The sequence below is a fragment of the Rana temporaria genome, chromosome 10 (genome assembly GCF_905171775.1).
Source record: "Rana temporaria chromosome 10, aRanTem1.1, whole genome shotgun sequence".
Taxonomy (NCBI): Eukaryota; Metazoa; Chordata; class Amphibia; order Anura; family Ranidae; genus Rana; species Rana temporaria.
In genome coordinates this window covers 35,817,428-35,835,964 of record NC_053498.1, presented here as the reverse complement: position 1 = coordinate 35,835,964, position 18,537 = coordinate 35,817,428, and the positions used below count along the sequence as shown (strand labels likewise).

The 18,537-nt window shown below is 42.3% G+C and overlaps 1 protein-coding gene across 1 annotated transcript in view; it reads right to left on the bottom strand.

Moving 5' to 3' along the window:
* Positions 1–224: 224 nt before the first annotated feature.
* Positions 225–18,537, bottom strand: part of FUZ (fuzzy planar cell polarity protein) — a 111,144-nt gene continuing 92,831 nt past the window's right edge. The window contains exons 10-11 of the mRNA XM_040327535.1: positions 9,115–9,213; positions 225–772 (exon numbers count right to left, since the gene is read on the bottom strand). Of these exons, the coding sequence (XP_040183469.1) occupies positions 570–772; positions 9,115–9,213 (302 nt within the window). The 3' untranslated portion in view covers positions 225–569. The remainder of the gene's footprint in view (positions 773–9,114; positions 9,214–18,537) is intronic.

The window sequence follows — 18,537 nt, the reverse complement described above, 5'->3', positions numbered from 1 at the left end:
GCTCCCATGGAGCGGCAGGTGTCAACGAACATTTGTCTGTTGACAAACGCTGGCATCTAATCTGAACTTAAAAACAGACAGATGGGGGATACATTCCCTATCCATCTGGTGGATCGGATTGGATGACAGTTGGACAGGCGGTTTGTTTTTCATCCGACCATCCATACAGGCTGTGTCTATGTATGTGGACAAAATTATCAAAAAAAAACTTGCAAAAAAGGTAAAAATTACACTTTAATCAACTCCTTCGAGGTATATAAAATACAATTTAACCAGAAAAAAATCTTTTTTTATACATTCATCCTACACATATATATGCATGCATACAGACACTGAACTTAATTGAACTCTTTCTGGGTTCATTTATTACAGCAATTACCGTCACTGGGAAGCTTTACGATTTCGTCATACAATGTTAAATAAATATAATCTATAGATATGTAAAGTTAAATAACAGGTGTCTTTACACAGTCATGCTGTACACGGATCACAACAAGTAATTCCTGGAATATCTCTGCATATGAAACGTGATGTTGTAGCCACAGTTTATTATCTACAAGGTCAGTTTGTCAAAAAGTCAAGTCTTTGGTAAACACTTGCATGGTTTTATTAGCAATGGCCCGCATGCTAAACGTAGGCACATCCGTTTTAAAGAGAAGGAACAGAAGGTGCAGATCCGTCTTCATGGCGTAGCACTTGTGGCTGCTGGAGACGGTGTAGCATTGGTGAGCACGATGGCTAAATCCCATTGGAAAGGATTCCTCATACTGAGCTGTGAATCAATAGAGAGGGAGAATTAAAGAATGGACTATACCGAAAAACAGGATTACACTGTATCAGTAATTACCTACCAACAACTATATACAGTATGGAACACACCCCACACATTACTATATAAAATAAAAGACATCAAAGCAATCTAAATATATGACTGAAGAGAAGGCTTTTAACCACTTCAGCCCTGGAAGAATTTACCCCCTTTCTGACCAGGGCACTTTTTGCGTTTCGGCACTGTGTCGCTTTAACTGACAATTGCGTGGTTGTGCGACGTGGTACCCAAACAAAATTTACGTCCTTTTTTTCCCCACAAATAGATTTCTTTTGGTGGTATTTGATCACCTCTGCCGTTTTTATTTTTTGCGCTATAAAACAAAAAAAATTGCGACAATTTTGAAAAAAAAAACGCGTTACGTCACAGGCACGCGACTTACTCATGGGTTCATATGAACCCATGAGTAAGTCGCGTGCCTGTGACGTAACGCGTAGGGAGGAGCCTGCGATCGAATCCGAGTGCATCGGATCGAGCTGAGGAAACAACATACTGAGTGGCGTTTTCATGCTTTACTGAAAGCGGGGATTCGTGAGTGCATATGTCAATGCTCTGATTACATTTTTTGATCTGTCATCGAATATTGCGCAATGAGGCTTTTTTTCTCTTTTCTTTCATGCAATCCCTGTCTGTGAGTGCCTGTATCATCTGATCACAGTGGTGGAGGGCTGGATTAGCATTCAGATTGAAGAGAGTGATTTTTTTCCCTGCATGGAATCCTGCTAATCACTGTGCACTAATTAAGGACATATTAGTAATTCACAGTTTATGGAGTGTTCTCCCTGATTAGTTTTTTTTGTACGTTTATATCACCTTTTAAGTTAATATTAGCGCATCTATATTTTATATGTTTCACTGTTTGGATTTGGTATCACTCAAGATAGCAGCTATATTATTTGTTTTTTTATTTAGGTGCACGTGGAATTGATTATTTAATTAGCGCTGTAGTATATTTTTCACATTACTTTGCTATAATAAATATCCCAAATATATATTTAAAAAAAAATTCTTTCTCAGTTTAGGTTGATATGTATTCTTCTAAATGTTTTTGGTAAAAAATAAAATAAAAATCGCAATAAGGCCCCTTTCACATGTGCGGACCGTATGTCCGCATTTTCATCCATCCGTTTAAGGATGAAAACGGGACATACATTGGCCCCTATGTGATTGTGGGTTTCAGCAGATGAACATCCGCTGACACCCGTAATCACCCGCCTCTGCAAAGCTCCGATTTTGCGGACGGAAGAAAATCCTATTTTTTCTTCCGTCTGCGGATCGGATGAACACGGACACACGGTCCGTGTTCATCCGATCCCCCCATAGGGAAGAGCGGACAAAAGACAGGGCGGTCCCTGCACAGTGTGCAGGGACCGCCCTGTCAGCCGACGGCTCAGCGGGGATTTTACGGAGGATCCCCGCTGAGCTGACGGACACACGGAGGCGGATCATTACTGATCCGCCCCGTGTGAAAGGGCCCTAAGCGTATATTAATTGGTTTGCGCAAAAGTTATAGCGTCTACAAAATAGGGGATTGTTTTTATTGCATTTTTATAAAAAAAAAAAATGGCGGCGATCTGCAATCTGCGATCAGTAATGGCGGCGATCTGCAATTTTTTTTTATCGTGACTGTGACATTATGGCGGACACATCGGACACTTTTGACGCTATTTTGGGACCACTGTCATTTATACAGAGATCAGTGCTATAACAATGCACGGATTACTGTGTAAATGACACTGGCAGGGAAGGGGGTTAACCACTGGGGGGGGGGGGGAGGGGTTGTGTGTCCTAGAAAGTGATTCTAACTGTATGGGGGCTGGGCTACCAGTGACACGACATTGATCACTGCCCTGTCACAAGGCAGAACAGGGAAATGCCTTGTTTACATAGGCATCTCCCTGTTCTGCAGCTCCGTGACACGATCGCAGGATACTGGCGGACATCGAGTCTGCGGGTCCCGCTGGCATGGGCGCGTGTGCGCCCAGCGGGAAATTTAAATGGACGTCCCTTTGTGCAGCCGTGCCATTCTGCCAACGTAAATGTAAATGCGGCGGTCGGCAAGTGGTTAACCACTTACCCCCCGGAACATATTGCTGCCTAAAGACCAGAGTACTTTTTGCGATTCGGGACTGCGTCGCTTTAACAGACAATTGCGCGGTCGTGCGACGTGGCTCCCAAACAAAATTGGCGTCCTTTTTTTCCCACAAATAGAGCTTTCTTTTGGTGGTATTTGATCACCTCTGCGTTTTTTATTTTTTGCGCTATAAACAAAAATAGAGCGACAATTTTGAAAAAAATGAATATTTTTTACTTTTTGCTGTAATAAATATCCCCCAAAAATATATAAAAAAACATTTTTTTTCCTCAGTTTAGGCCGATACGTATTCTTCTACATATTTTTCGTAAAAAAAAAATCGCAATAAGCGTTTATTGATTGGTTTGCGCAAAAGTTATAGCGTTTACAAAATAGGGGGTATTTTTATGGCATTTTTATTAATATTTTTTTTACTAGTAATGGCGGCGATCAGCGATTTTTTTTTCGGTATTGCGACATTATGGCGGACACTTCGGACATTTTTGACACATTTTTGGGACCATTGGCATTTTTATAGCGATCAGTGCTATAAAAATGCATTAGATTACTATAAAAATGCCACTGGCAGTGAAGGGGTTAACACTAGGGGGCGGGGAAGGGGTTAAGTATGCCTGGGTGTGTTCTTACTGTGGGGGGGGGGGGTGGCCTCACTAGGGGAAACACTGATTTTCTGTTCATACATTGTATGAACAGAAAATCAGCATTTCCCCTGCTGACAGGAACGAGAGCTGTGTGTTTACACACACAGCTCCCGTTCCCCGCTCTGTACCGAGCGATCGCGTGTGCCCGGCGGCGATCGCGCCCGCCGGGCACACGCACGGGAGTCGGGGGCGAGCGGGGAGCGCGCGCGCGCGCCTCCGGCGGCGCGCACGCGCCCCCTAGTGGCGGCTATACGATAGGACGTATAGCTACGGGCTCTCGCCCAGGAGAGCCGACCTGCCGCCGTATAATGACGGTGCGCGGTCGGCTACTAGTTAAAGGGGGTTGTAAAGGTTCATTTTTTATTTTCTAAATAGGTTCCTTTAACCAGTTAACGACCGCCCACTGTATATATATGTCCTGTTTTTAAAGATGGATATCTCGGTAACGGCAGCAGCTGCTGCCACAACCGAGATATCCATCTCTTCAGTGAGCGGTCCTGTCAACGATAACAGCAGTCTCCACGGCGGATTCGCCGTGAGAACGCCGTTATCGGTGGCGGGAGAGGGCTTACCGGCTGTGTGGGGATGCGAGTGAGGGCAAGATGGCCCCCACCCGTCCCCATAGCATTGCTGGGCGGAAGTGACGTCAAAACGTCAGTCCCGCCCAGCGTCTTAAAGAGACATTTTGTTGTTGTCATCTTTTCAAATGACAAAATTTCCATTTTTTTTTTTTTGCATTTAAGTCCAAATATGAGATCTGAGGTCTTTTTGACCCCAGATCTCATATGTAAGAGGACCTGTCACGCTTTTTTCTATTACAAGGGATGTTTACATTCTTATGGTTTTCTAAACCATTTTCTAAACAGGTTCCTTTAAGCTAGTGCATTGATGGTTCACTTACCTTTTCCTTCGATTTCCCTTCTAAATGTTTTTTTTCTTTGTCTGAATTTCTCACTTCCTGTTTCTCCTCAGTAAACTTGCATCCATCATCCGAGCTGTTCTGGCTGACTAACCCCCAGCCAGAACAGCTTACCGAGGAGGAACAGGAAGTGAGAAATTCAGACAAAGAAAAAAAACATTTAGAAGGGAAATCGAAGGAAAAGGTAAGTGAACCAACAATGCACTAACTTTAGGCCCCTTTCACACGGGCGGATATAATTCAGCTTTTAGCTGTGGATAGATCAAGTTATCTACTGCAGTTAAACTCAGACAATGCTTTCCTATGTCCACATTCACACACTGCGTTTAGCAATGGCTTCATTACATGAGGTTTGGTGCGGATAGAAAAAGTTCATTTGACTGCGTCCAGGAACAATTTAATGCAGCTATCTGCAGCGTACTAGGTCACCTGCAGTTAGCAGCAACAACAAGGAAAGAAAAACAACAGAAAGCAATGGAACAGTGGAACAGAAATGGCAAGAATGTTCCAACGCAGCTAAACGCGGGTAAACGCAGTCGCACGTAAACGCAGCTAATCGCAATGTACAACTGCAAGTGAACGCTGTGCCAAGATTCTCTGAATTTCAAAATAACAAAACATGCTTTTAACTGTGGCAGAACAGCCGTCCGTGTGAAAGGGGCCTATTTAGAAAATAAAAAACAAACCTTTACAACCCCTTTAAATGGTAATCTGAAATGGAAGGGATGTAGACACTTCTGACGACTCTGGGCAGTGTTAATATTAAAGTGGAGGAGATTCTTTAGGGACTTTAAATTAAGCCAAGACCTGGATTTCCATTCCTTGGGACTTTAAGTGAAATTATGGCCCAATATTGTCATACATTCCCATCCCTGTTGAGGTAAAAAAAAAAGGGCGAGAGTCCCACCCACTCGCTCTCCCCATTTTTTGACCTGGGCAGTGTTGAGGTAGCTTTCTTTTTGTAGTAGCAGACATATGCTGCCAGTTACTTAAAAAAAATGGGGGGGGGGGGGGGTTTGATTTAAAGCCTTGTCCTGTCAAAAGGAAATGTTAGACGATCTTCCAGGTGTTCGGAAATCTTCACAGCTGTGTACAGTGCTACCTATGTATATGTAGCAGTTAGAGGGTTGGACAAACCATTTAATACTGACAGGGGTGCTTACAATGACCAGTTTTTATGTATGTAAAAACTTTATCCCAAAGGGAAAGAAACTGACAATGTAACTGCTCCATTAACGCTTTTTTGGCTTCAGAATTTCAAAGCTTGAGCACACTAGGCATATCAGAAAAGCATAATGCTGTGTTTCTTAAATTCACTGCACTTTGGCAAGACCATATTGCTTCTTTACAAATGAGCCCCAATGTATTCTTAATTCATTATTATTGTAAGCTAAATTCACAAAGTCAATCCTTATTTCCAAAAATGTACACTTACTTTTCAGAGTCCAGCAAGATTTGAAAGGTGCAGTCACATGGCTTAATAAAGAGGAATTCCAGGCACTGGCATGTAATACATGATTGAGCTTGTACCAATGTAAGGCCCCATTCACATCTTGCTATTTGGGATTGCGGGTGGAATCGGCATGAATCTTGCTGCAATTCTCAAATTGCACTGCAATGCTGGCAAAATGCAGGATGTGTGTCATTTTTAATGGCACCTAAAATGCAGAGCGGTTTTACGGTGCAATTTATCATGCAGCAATCGCAGCAAAACGTACTGCATGAAGCTTTTTGACCCAAAAGAAGCCCCTGCTCTTATTTGGCGCACAAAAAAACAGCACTGTCTTTAAAGCGGAGTTCCACCCAAAAATGGAACTTCCGCTTCTTGGAATCCTCCCTCCGGTGTCACATTTGGCACCTTTCAGGGGGGAGGAGGGAGCAGATACCTGTGTAATCCAGGTATTTTCTCCCATTTCTGGGCATAGATCACCGCAGTGACCTGTGCCACGTCCAGCGCCTACTTTGCCCCCCCTGCTGTCTTCTGGGATACACACAGGTCCCAGAAGACAGCAGGGACCAGTGGGATCACGCAGCGCAACTTGCGCATGCGCAGTAGGGAACCAGGAAGTGAAGCCGCAAGCAACCGAGAGCAAAGGGACAAATCGGCTCTGGGACCCGACATCGCGAGCGCCCTGGACAAGTAAGTGTCCATATATTTAAAGTCAGCAGGTGCTGATGTCATGCGTGAGAGCGTGGACATGTGACGTGCGCGGGCTCTGATCTCGTGATGCTACCAGCTGGAAACGCCAAGCTCCAAGTTTGAATGTACGAGGACCGGCCTCTCCCCCTTTCTCAGCCCTGACGATCGATGGCCAAGCTAGAGTGAGCACAGACTGCAGACCGGCTCTTCCCCTATCAGCTCTCCTTGCGTAGACGGCTTATGCGGCATCAGCACGAGATTAGCAGCCACGAGGAGAGTACTGGAGAAGCTGTAATACAGACATGGGGTGCTGATCCATGTCAGTGACCGGAGGCTCCCTTTCCTGTCTAACACAGCAAAGTCCACAAGCGGAAGGCATAACTTTCAGCTGAAATCTCCGGCAGAGTCCCTGGCAGAATCCCCCGGATAACGCTAGGCTTTAAAATTGCCTTTTCTTTTTGAGAGGGGAGAACCGTGTGAAGGAGAGCCCAGGTGAGGGGGGCATAAATGTAAGTGGAGCAGGGAGAGGTGAAGAGACTGCGGTATACTTGTTGGATGCTGGTCTATGACCCCTGATTATTAGCTCCCTGGCACTCTGGTTTGTCTCCCAGCTCCTAGTTTCTATTTTGAAGTTCCAGGCTCTGGTTCTATGGTGTGAGCTTTAAGTTTTGATAACCTGGAGGACTGGTTTTCTTTATTTTATCGCTTGCTCTGAAAAAAAGGATCGCCTGGATAAGTGTATAGGAGGAACTCCAGAATAAGAACAGAGGGGGGAAGTGACTGCTTACTTCTGCTGAGTACTTTCCAGTGCCCTCTAGTGTGTGGACAGACAATCAGAAGTCAGGCAGAGAGTGGAATAGGAGAGGACCAAAAGTGGTTAAGGGAGGAAATATAAAAAAGAAAAACAATCAAATAATAAATTAACTGCTATGAGGATAAATGGCCCCCAATAAACAACAGGGAAACCCCCACAATCCCCTCAAAAATGTCCATTAAAAGGGATAACAGCAGAGACTCAGACTGTGAGAGAAGTGGAGGTGGAGTATGCTCCCTCTGGGAAAGACATCTTGGAGGCGATTAAAGTAAGCAGCGAAGAGTTGACAAATAAAATTGATGCCCTGGCAGTAGATGTGTGTTCAATAAAACGTGAGTTCGATAAAATACAGAAAAAAATTGCAGAAATAGAAATTCGCGTTTCAAAAGTTGAAGATAAATTAAAAAAGTATAATAAGGAATGGCACACATTGGAAAAACAAATAAAAGAGCTACAGGACAAAGCAATAGACACAGAAAGTCGCTTAAGAAGAAACAACGTTCAAATCCTGGGTCTGCCAGAGCGAGTGGAGGGAGATAATCCAATTAAATTCTCAGAAAAATTATTAACAGAAGTATTGAATTTAACAGAAGTATCTACAACGTTTGTGGTGAAGAGAGCACACAGGATCTCTTTCCGCCCCCCTAAACCAGGAGCCCCCCCCCCCCCGGCCCTTTTTTGATACGTCTACTGGACTATTGAACAGCGATTTACATATGGATGCCGGCTCTATTTACATGTTAACACAGGGTCTGCAGGAGAGTCATCTGAACACAATAGGCAGAGCTGGGCAGCATTAGTAACAGACCTAAACACTTTCAATTGGTATGCAATCAGGCAGGCTCTTGCACTAAATAGTTGAAGGTACATCTAAAGGAAATTGAATAAGAAAATTGTATAATGTATGGCCAGTCCTAGTAGAGTTCAGTAAACAGAAGGTAGAGCTATGTTTTTGTGATCAGATTGGCAGGTCTCGGAAAAGCATCAGGGCATTATTAACTATCAAAGGCATCAATTAAAAAACAATTATGGAACTGTGTTGCAGTTATGGAGTGTGAATTGTACAAAAGGATTATAATATTTTAACAATCTGAAGGTTTTCTTTGCATGACCCAACAATCACTATGCAAAAAAAAAAAAAAAGTCAGATAGGGTATGCTACAAAATAGGAGAGTAAAAAGTTACTGAGCTGAAAAGAACGGACAATGGGGGGGGGGGGGGGGGGGCTTTTACTAAAACTGGTGCAGCTGCGCATAGTAACCAACCAGCTTCTAACTTCTGTTTGTTCAATTAGGCTTTGAAAAAAAAAAAAAGGAAGCCGATTGGTTTGTATGCAGAACTGCACCAGATTTTGCACTCTCCAGTTTTAGTAAATCAACTATTTTTTATTTATTTTTTAAAGGAAGGGCGTCCAAGTGTACACATAATCTTGTGTAATCAGCTATAACTCTACAATCTCTTTAAAATAAGATGTGGCTTTGTGTTGTAATATATGTAAATTTTAATATTTTAACAAAGTCCATACCATATGGTACATAAAAGTTCTGTTTATGTATCAATTGTTTTTAGTTTTTTGTATTATGAGATTATAGAAGTGTATTAGAGCTGTAAAATATTAATAAAAAAAAATTCAAATAAATACAAAAAAATAAAAAAGTTTAAGAAGCAGAACTCACTTTTCCCATCTTGGTGGTCTGGACGGAAATAACGTGACATGGCAAGAGTATAAAATGAACGAAGAGCTGCCCGCCGCTGTTCCAGTATACATTTCATATCTATAAGACAAATCCCACATACAAGTCAAAAATATAAATAACAGAGTTTGAAAATCATGTATAACCACATTTTTTGAGGGGGAATTTTTAACTGCTCAATTTTTTTTTAAGCCAAGATCTTTTTTTTTTTTTCAAAAAGTTTATTATTGAGGTATATTATGATCGTAGATAACAAAGAAAACAAAGGAAGCTACATCTACAGCAGTTGTAGGACATATTACAAAACAAATGTAAATATAAATGTAATAAAAGTCATGTAATCTAGGGTACCTGGGAGCCGAGTCAGAAAGGGATAACTGGAGAGACATATCTCAAGATAACAAACTGTATCTACTGTCAACAAGTAGGCAACTGAAAGGATCTTATAGTGCAATAAAGTCCTAGGATTACAGGAAAAAAAAAAAAAAAACACAAGCAAATAAAGAATAACACCAAGGTGGGGAGGAGGGACAACAGTAAAGTTAGCCCAATTTTATTTATATTGTGAAAGATAATGTTACGCCGACTAAATTGATACCCAACATGTTACGCTTCAAAATTGCGTCCACTCGTGGAATGGCGACAAACTTTTACCCTTTAAAATCTCTATAGGCGAAGTTGAAAAATTCTACAGGTTGCATCTTTGGAGTTACATAGGAGGTCTAGGGCTAGAATTATTGCTCTCGCTCTACCAATCGCGACAATACCTCACATGTGTGGTTTGAACACCATTTACATATGCTGGCGCTACTCGCGTATGCGCTTGCTTCTGTGCACAAGCTCAGCGGGACAGGCCGCATTTTCTGGCTCCTAACTTTTTTAGCTGGCTGCTAGATTCCAAGCAAATTTGTCAAACCCTGGCCTATCACTATCATATGCCCTCTTAAAGAGTGTGTAAAGGCTTCAGTTTTTTATTTATTTATTTACCTTTTGGGATTAAGGTAAAAAAAAAAAAAAAACTTCCATGTCCAGCTTCCCCCAACCCCCCTAAAAGCTTGAGTAGCAGCTCTGCTCTCTCTCTATTCACAGGGACCCAAGCAAAATACTGTGAGCAGCACTGTGTGTGTCAATAAAACCACACAGCCCGGCTTGTGATCAAGAGGCTCGCTATGGGGGTATTAGAAAGGGAGGAAGAGGAGCCGAAAGAGCTGGCAAGGGACCCCAGAAAGAGGAGGTTTGGGTCCGCTCTGATCAAAAACAAGTATTTAAGATGTTTATTATATTACATTTAAAAAAAAACTGAACCTTTATAACCACTTTAAACTTATTCATCCTGTAGATGAGGTGTTTAATGTTTGTAGTCCTCCAGACCCAGTATTAGCTTTTTTTTGCCCTGCTCTGGGACTCTCTCTAGTTCCAGCAAATCCTTCCCGGGGACTGGTGACCAGAACTGGATGGCAAATTCAAGATGTGGCTGGACCAGAGTTTTGTAAAGTGGCAGAACTCTAGTTTCATCTCTCCAACAGTAAATACCCTTTTTAATGCGTACTAGTAATCTCCTGACCTTGCATGCTGTTACCAAGTCTGTGACCTACTTGGACCCCCAGATCCTTTTCCATCCTCAAATGCCCCAGACCCTAGTCAGTAACTTGAATTAATATTTTTAGCTCCCAAGTGCATTACTTTATAATTTTCTCAGAAGCCAAGTACAAAAAATGTTGCTACTATTTTGCGTTCTAAAAACAACAAACATGTTATACTTACCACCATGTGTAATGTTTTTGCACAGAGCAGCCCCGATCCTCCTCTTCTCAGGCCCCTGCCGGCAGCCCCAATCCTCCTTTCCACAAGTGTCCCCATAGCTTGCTATGGGGGGCACTCGTGCTCACTCCTAAGCCTGGCTCCATGTGTCCATAAAACCCCTGCTCCTTTTTTACTGGCTGTGAGCTGTGATTGACAGCAGCGGCAGCCAATGGCTCTCTTTCAGCCAATCAGGAGGCAGAGACCCAGGGGAGAGCAGCACATGCACATAGTTGGGTCGGCGATTAGACTTGGATAAGTATTGAGGGAGGAGGGGGGGGGGGGTAGCTGCATACTGAATGCATAGAATGTATGCAAAAACTTAGCCCTTAGAACCACTTTAACCCTAAAACAAAACTAAATATCGGGGCAGGAATCATCTCAAACAGCTTACATCACAGGTGTCAAACAAGGCCTGCGGGCCGAATCCGGTCCTCCAGGCCATTTTATGTGGCCCTCGCACCTCTCCTGCAGGAGAGCTCCAGCCCTCCTCTGGTCCTCCTCAAGACCCTTACTTGCTGCTTTCAAGCAATGCATCCAGCTTTTTTCCAGCAGCAGCATAAGCAAAGGGGGGTGCACTGATATGTAAGGGAGAGTTGGGGACTCAACTTCTGATGGTGGGGTGGCTCTTGACATCTAATATATGGGGAGGGGATGCGCTGGACATCGAATCTTACAGATACAACCGGCCCTTTTGAGGGCAATCATAATGCTGATGCGGCCCACAATGAAATTGAGTTTAACACCTCTGGCTTACATAATCCAATACACCCAGTAAGATTCAAACTTTAATGCTCCAACTGCAGTAATGGTTTCAGTGGATACTAGAAGGCAATAGGCCCTATGTATTACAGTAATGAGAATTAGGACCTGTTCATAGCTCTTCAGGCCCATCAACCAGATGTAAACCCTTTGTCCCCAATTTGCAATAGTTCATGGAAGCTTTAAACCTGACTGGAGGCATGTGGAAAACAACCATTGGGCCAAATCCTCAAAATCGTAGCCTAACTTAATTTTTCCCATTTAAGTTACACTGGCGGGAAATTTCTACCTAAGTGCCCAATCCACAAAGCACTTACCTAGAAATTTCACGCAGTGTAACCTAAATTCTCCGGGCGCAAGGCGGTCCTGTTATCCAGGGGGCGATGACAATTTAAATGAGGCGCGCTCCCGCGACGGCCGTACTGCGCATGCTCGTGACGTAATTTTCCCGACGGGCAGCGCGCAAAATTACGTTACGCCGGGCTTTGTGGATTGCGACGAGACAATAAAGTTGCGTCGGGTAAAAAAAAAAAAAAAGTTACGTGCCGAAAAATAAAATTCAAAATTTAAAAAAAATCGCGGCGATCGAAAGAAAGGTCTGTTTTTACAAGGTGTAAACAGTTTACACCTTGTAAAAGCAGCCCTAATTTTACGTATGCAAACGTAAACTTACGCAGAAAAAACAAAGCTGAAAAGCTTTGTGGATCTCCGTAAGTCCTCATTTGCATACGCAAAGCGTCATTTCAATGCGAAATGCCCCCAGCGGCGGATGCGGTACTGCATCCTAAGATCTGACAGTGTAAGTGTCTTACAGATGTCAGATCTTCTGCCTATCTTTGGAAAACTGCTTCTGAGGATCAGTTCCAAAGATAGGCACAGAGATACGCAGGCTGAACAGCAGTTCTGCTTGCGTATCTCTTTTGAGGATTTGGCCCATTGTTTCTAAAATTGACCTTCTGATACTTAATACCCGGTTGTATGCACCAAGCACAAAAAAAAAAAAAACAAAACATAAAGCACAATAGTTTCTGCCCTAGAAGCATGTAATTGAGGCTTGCCCCACTTTGTCCTAAACTGTGAATAACTTGGAAGAATCCATTTCATGGTTACAGTATTTGCATTACGGAATTTCTCTACAGTACTCCAAGACAATGGTAATATTGTGCTCATTCAATGCAGATTAAAATGTTCCTTGTTGTAGATGTGTAAGGTTACATATGCACAGTATCCCAACCACAAGCAGTCTGTGCATTGCTGTAAAAGAAATATGTTGCTGTAGCAATAGTCGCTACCTTCATAGAAAGGGATATTTATAGCCATCACGTTGAAAGATATACTATACGAAAAAAAAAAAAAAAAAAGGAGGATAAATTTGAGAGAGAAACTAGCAAAGGAGAGATAAAAGAGCTGAAAGTCCAATGCTAGAAGCTCTGATTTTATTGGACTGGATTGAGGAAAGATGCAGTAATTGCTCCTGCTTTTTAAAAAAAAAAAAACCCGGACCAATATGCAGGTTAAGGACCTTGCTCCTTTTTGCGATTCGACACTGCGTCACTTTAACTGACAATTGCGCGGTCGTGCAACGTGGATCCCAAACAAAATTGGCATCCTTTTTTCCCCACAAATAGAGCTTTCTTTTGGTGGTATTTGATCACCTCTGCGGTTTTTATTTGTTGCGCTATAAACAAAAATAGAGCGACAATTTTGAAAAAAATTCAATATTTTTTACTTTTTGCTGTAATAAATATCCCCCAAATAAATATATATATATATATATATATATATATATATATATATATATATATATATATATATATATATATATATATATATATATATATATATATATATATATATATATATATATATATATATATATATATATATATATATATATATATATATATATATATATATATATATATATATATATATATATATATAAAAACTTATTTTTTCCTCTGTTTAGGCCGATACATATTCTTCTACCTATTTTTGGTAAAAAATAAAAAATTGCAATAAGCGTTTATCGATTGGTTTGCGCAAAATTTATAGCGTTTACAAAATAGGGGATAGTTTTATGGCATTTTTATTAATTTTTTTTTTTTACTACTAATGGTGGCGATCAGCGATTTTTTTTCATGACTGCGGCATTATGGTGGAGACATCGGACACTTTTGACAAATTTTTGGGACCATTGGCATTTTCACAGCGAAAAGTGCTATAAAAATGCACCGATTACTGTAAAAATGACAATGGCAGTAAAGGGGTTAACCACTAGGGGGCGCTGTAGGGGTTAAGTGTGACCTCATGTGTGTTTCTAACTGAAGGGGAGCGGGGCTGGACGTGTGATGTCAGGGATTGTAGTTCCCTATATCAGGGAACAGACGATCACTGACATTGCCGCACAGAACGGGGAAGGTGTTTACACTCACCTCTCCCCGTTCTTCTGCTCCTGTGACCCGATCGCGGGACACCCGCGGCGATTGGGCTTGCAGGCGCGGTCACGGAGCATCGGACTGGGTTGCGAGCACGGCGCCGCGCTCGCGACCCACGGCTGGGCTCTTAAAGGGGACGTATATATACGTCCATGTGCCCAGCTGTGCTATTCTGACAACGTATTTAGTCGTGCGGCGGTCCTTAAGTGGTTAACCGCTTGCCAACTGCCGCACAAACTTATACATTGGCAGCATGCACGGCTGGTAAATGGACGTATATATACGTCCCCTTTAACTTGCCGCCGTGTGGGCGCGCTCGCAACCCTGCCGCGAGCTCTGTGACCGGGGGCCTAATGTCCGCCCGTGTCACGTGATCGTGTCACGGAGCTGAAGAACAAGGAGATGTTAGTGTAAACACAACATCTCCACATTCTGCCTGGTGACACTGTCACCGATCGTGTTCCCTGTCATCGGGAACATCGATCAGTGACGTGTCACAGCAAGCCACGCCCCCTAACAGTTCAGCGCCCCCTACAGGTTAACCCCTTTACACCTTTACAGTTATCAGTGCATTTTTATAGCACTGATCGCTGTAAAAATGACAATGGTCCCAAAATGGTGTCAAAAGTGTCCGATGTGTCTGCTATAATGTCGTAGTCACGATAAAAATCATTGATCGCCGCCATTACTAGTAAAAAAAATAAAAAAATTATAAAAATGCCATAATGCTTATTGCGATTTTTTTTTACCAAAAATATGTAGAATACGTATCGGCATAAACGGAGGGGAAAAAAACTTTTTTTTTTTTATATAGATTTTTTGTTTATAGCGCAAAAAAAAACAAAAAAAAACACAGGAGGTGATACCACCAATAGAAAGCTCTATTTTTGGGGAAAAAAAGGACGTACATTTTGTTTGGGAGCCACGTCGCATGACCGCAAATTGTCAGTTAAAGCAATGCAGTGCCGAATCGCAAAAAGTGGTCTGATATTTGACCAGCCAAATGGTCCGGGGCTGAAGTGGTTAAAGTGGATGTAAACCTGATGAAACTTGGCCCAAGCACATATATCTGTAGTGTTTTCTCAGCTCTCTCCAAAGCACTAATGCCGCGTACACACGATCATTTTACGGCATGAAAAAAACGTTGTTTTAAAAAAATGTAATTTAAAATGATCGTGTGTGGGCTTCACATAATTTTTCGGGTTCTGATGATTTGCCAAGCGACCTTCTGACCGATCATATCAGGATCTGAGATTGTATGCCATGCTTTGTGACCTTTTGAAGGTCGAATGAATCAGGTGAGAGGCCATCTTTACTTCTTGGTGGAGGATCTCTATCTGGTCACCTGCTCTGAACCTGCACCATTTAATGAAATTCATTTGGATTTCTCCTATACACATTCACATATGGACTTTTCTTACTTTGTATCTTAATATTTTTGCGCTGCACTGTTTCACTATATATGTTGCTTGTGGGAAGTTTAATTAGAATTTACCCTAAGTGCTGGCTAGCATTATTTTACATTTTTTATTGTTATTTAATTTTACTTTTTCAGCGCTGAATACTTCCTTTTGTTAGGGTTCTGAAAACGACAATTTTTTTTTTCGAACATGCTGCATTTTTTAACAACGTTTTAAACTATGTCGTTTTTCGGGTAGTTAAAAATGATCGTGTGTGGGCTAAAACAATGTTAAAAATCTGCGCATGCTCAGAAGCAAGTTATGAGACGGGAGCGCTCGTTCTGGTAAAACTAGCGTTCATAATGAAGTAAGGACATTCATCACGCTGTAACAGACAGAAAAGCGCAAATCGTCTTTTACCAACACGGAATCAGCTAAAGCAGCCCAAAGGGTGGCATCATCCGAATGGAACTTCCCCTTTATAGTGCCGTCGTAGGTGTTGTACGTCACCGCGATTTGCTAGAGCATTTTTTAAAAACGATGGTGTGTGGGCAACGTCGTTTTAATGATGAAGTTGGAAAAACTTGATCGTGTGTACGCGGCATAAGTCCGGTGTGTTTCTGCCATTTCGATGGTCTGTTATTAGCATGAAAACTTCTGACAAGTTCTCCATCAACCAAGATAAAACCAGGCTGAATTTTGTGTTGAGGGAGGTTGCTATAAATAGATTAGCAGAGAGCTGGTCTAGTCAAAACACAGCTCTGAGAGTCTCTGCCTATGTGTAGGGGGGGGGGGGTGCTCCTTTCCTCCAATCAGCTCTCTTGGCTGTATGGCCAGACTTCACTTTTCCAGCGCTGAACAGGAAGAGAAAATCTCTAACATGATGTGCACTTTCTAAAGAATATATAAAAGCTGAAGACAGCAGATATAAAAAGTCTACATACCCCTGTTAAAATGTCAGGTTTCTGTGACCTATAAACTGTACAACTCAGTTGAACAACAAACTGAAATCTTTTAGGTGGAGGGAAGTAAAAAAAAAAAAAAAAAAAAAAAAAACATGGTTGCATGTGAACAGCCTTATGGCTCGTACAGACGAGCAAACATGTACGATGAAACCGGTCCGCCAGACCGTTTTCACCGTACATGTCTGCCCGGAAATTTCTGTATGATGGCTGTACTCGCCATCATACAGAAATCCGCGCGTAAACAATACGCGGGGTGTGGCGGCCCTGCCAGTTCAATGCTTCCACGCATGCGTCGAAGTCATTCGACGCATGCGAGGGATGGCGGCCGCTCGGACATGTATGGTAGGTCTGTACAGACGACCGAACATGTCCGAGCGGACAGGATTCCAGCGGGCTGTTTCTAAACAAGTTTGGAAATATTTGCCCGCTGGAAAAAGGCCCGGCAGGCAAATGTACGCTGGAATCCTGTCCGCTCGGGCCTACACACGACCGAACATGTCTGCTGAAACTGGTCTGCGGACCAGTTTCAGCAGACATGTTCGGTCGTGTGTACGGGGCCTTAGACTAACACTTTGTTGAAGCACCTTTTGATTTTATTACAGCACTCAGCCTTTTTGGGTATAAGTCTATCAGCATGGCACATTTTAAATTGGCAAAATTTGCCCACTCTTCTTTGCAAAAACATTCCAAATCTGTCAGTTTGGGAGGGTATCGCCCGTGCACAGTCCTCTTCAGATCACCCCACAGATTTTCAATGGGATTCAGGTCTGCGCTCTAGCTAAGCAATTCCAAAATGTTAATCTTATTCTGGTGAAGCCATTCCTTTGTTGATTAGGATGTATACTTTGGGTCGTTATGCTGAAAGATGAAGCTCCTCTTCATGTTCAGCTTTCTAGCAGAAGCCTGAAGGTTTTGTGCCAATGTTGACTGGTATTTAGAACTATAGAAGAGAGGAGTTTGTGGGACTTTAAATGAGGGAGCGCCATGTAAAAAGAAATACCATAAAAAGTAAATTACAGTACATGATTTATTTTTACAATCTTATATACATGTCAAATATTTTGTATTAAATAAATAGGTAGTCACAAGGCTTACTCTAGATATGCTGCTACATAGCATGCAATACAGAAATAAAATCATAGACATGGCAGATATATGTAATAAAATCGGTAAGTATGTGGAATATGAACAGGTGATTGTTGGCATCTGGGGGCACTCTACGCCAGATGCCAACAATCACCTGTTCATATTCCACATACTTACCGATTTTATTACATATATCTGCCATGTCTATGATTGTAGTTCTGTATTGCATGCTATGTAGCAGCATATCTAGAGTAAGCCTTGTGACTACCTATTTAATACAAAATATTTGACATGTATATAAGATTGTAAAAATAAATCATGTACTGTAATTTACTTTTTATGGTATTTCTTTTTACATGGCACTCCCTCATTTAAAGTCCCACAAACTCCTCTCTTCTATATAACAAATTTAGGGATGGAGGCCGCCATGTGTTCTACTTTTATTATAGTGTGTGTCAGGTCACATCCATTTACTATATAAAAATGGGCCCAGATTCAAGAAGCACTTGCGCGGGAGCAAGTGTGATTTGCGCCGCGCAAGTACTGATTTGCTCCCATGCAAATTTGCGGCTGATTCTGTAAACCAGTTAAGCCTGAAATGCGGCCATTTTCCCGCGCACGCAGCCTAGCTGCTCCGGCGCAATTTTCGCGCAATTTTGCGCGGGGTGTAAGTTGCGCCTTCATGGAATTCCCTCAGCGAATATGCAAATTAGGTACTGCCGATGATTCAGAAACATGCGCGTGTGATGCGCATCTTGCGCTGGAAGCGCGCAAGCTATTTTCCCCGGGCAAACTTGCTCCTGCTAAAAGCAGGGGCAAGTTAGCAAAAGATGGCCAAATGTCATCTGAAGGAGCGCGCAACTTCAGCAGCACCTAGACAGACGAGCTGAACAAGCAGAGCACCCACATTTTCGGGACCTCACATCTGTGCACCAACATGCCAGGGGCAGCTAT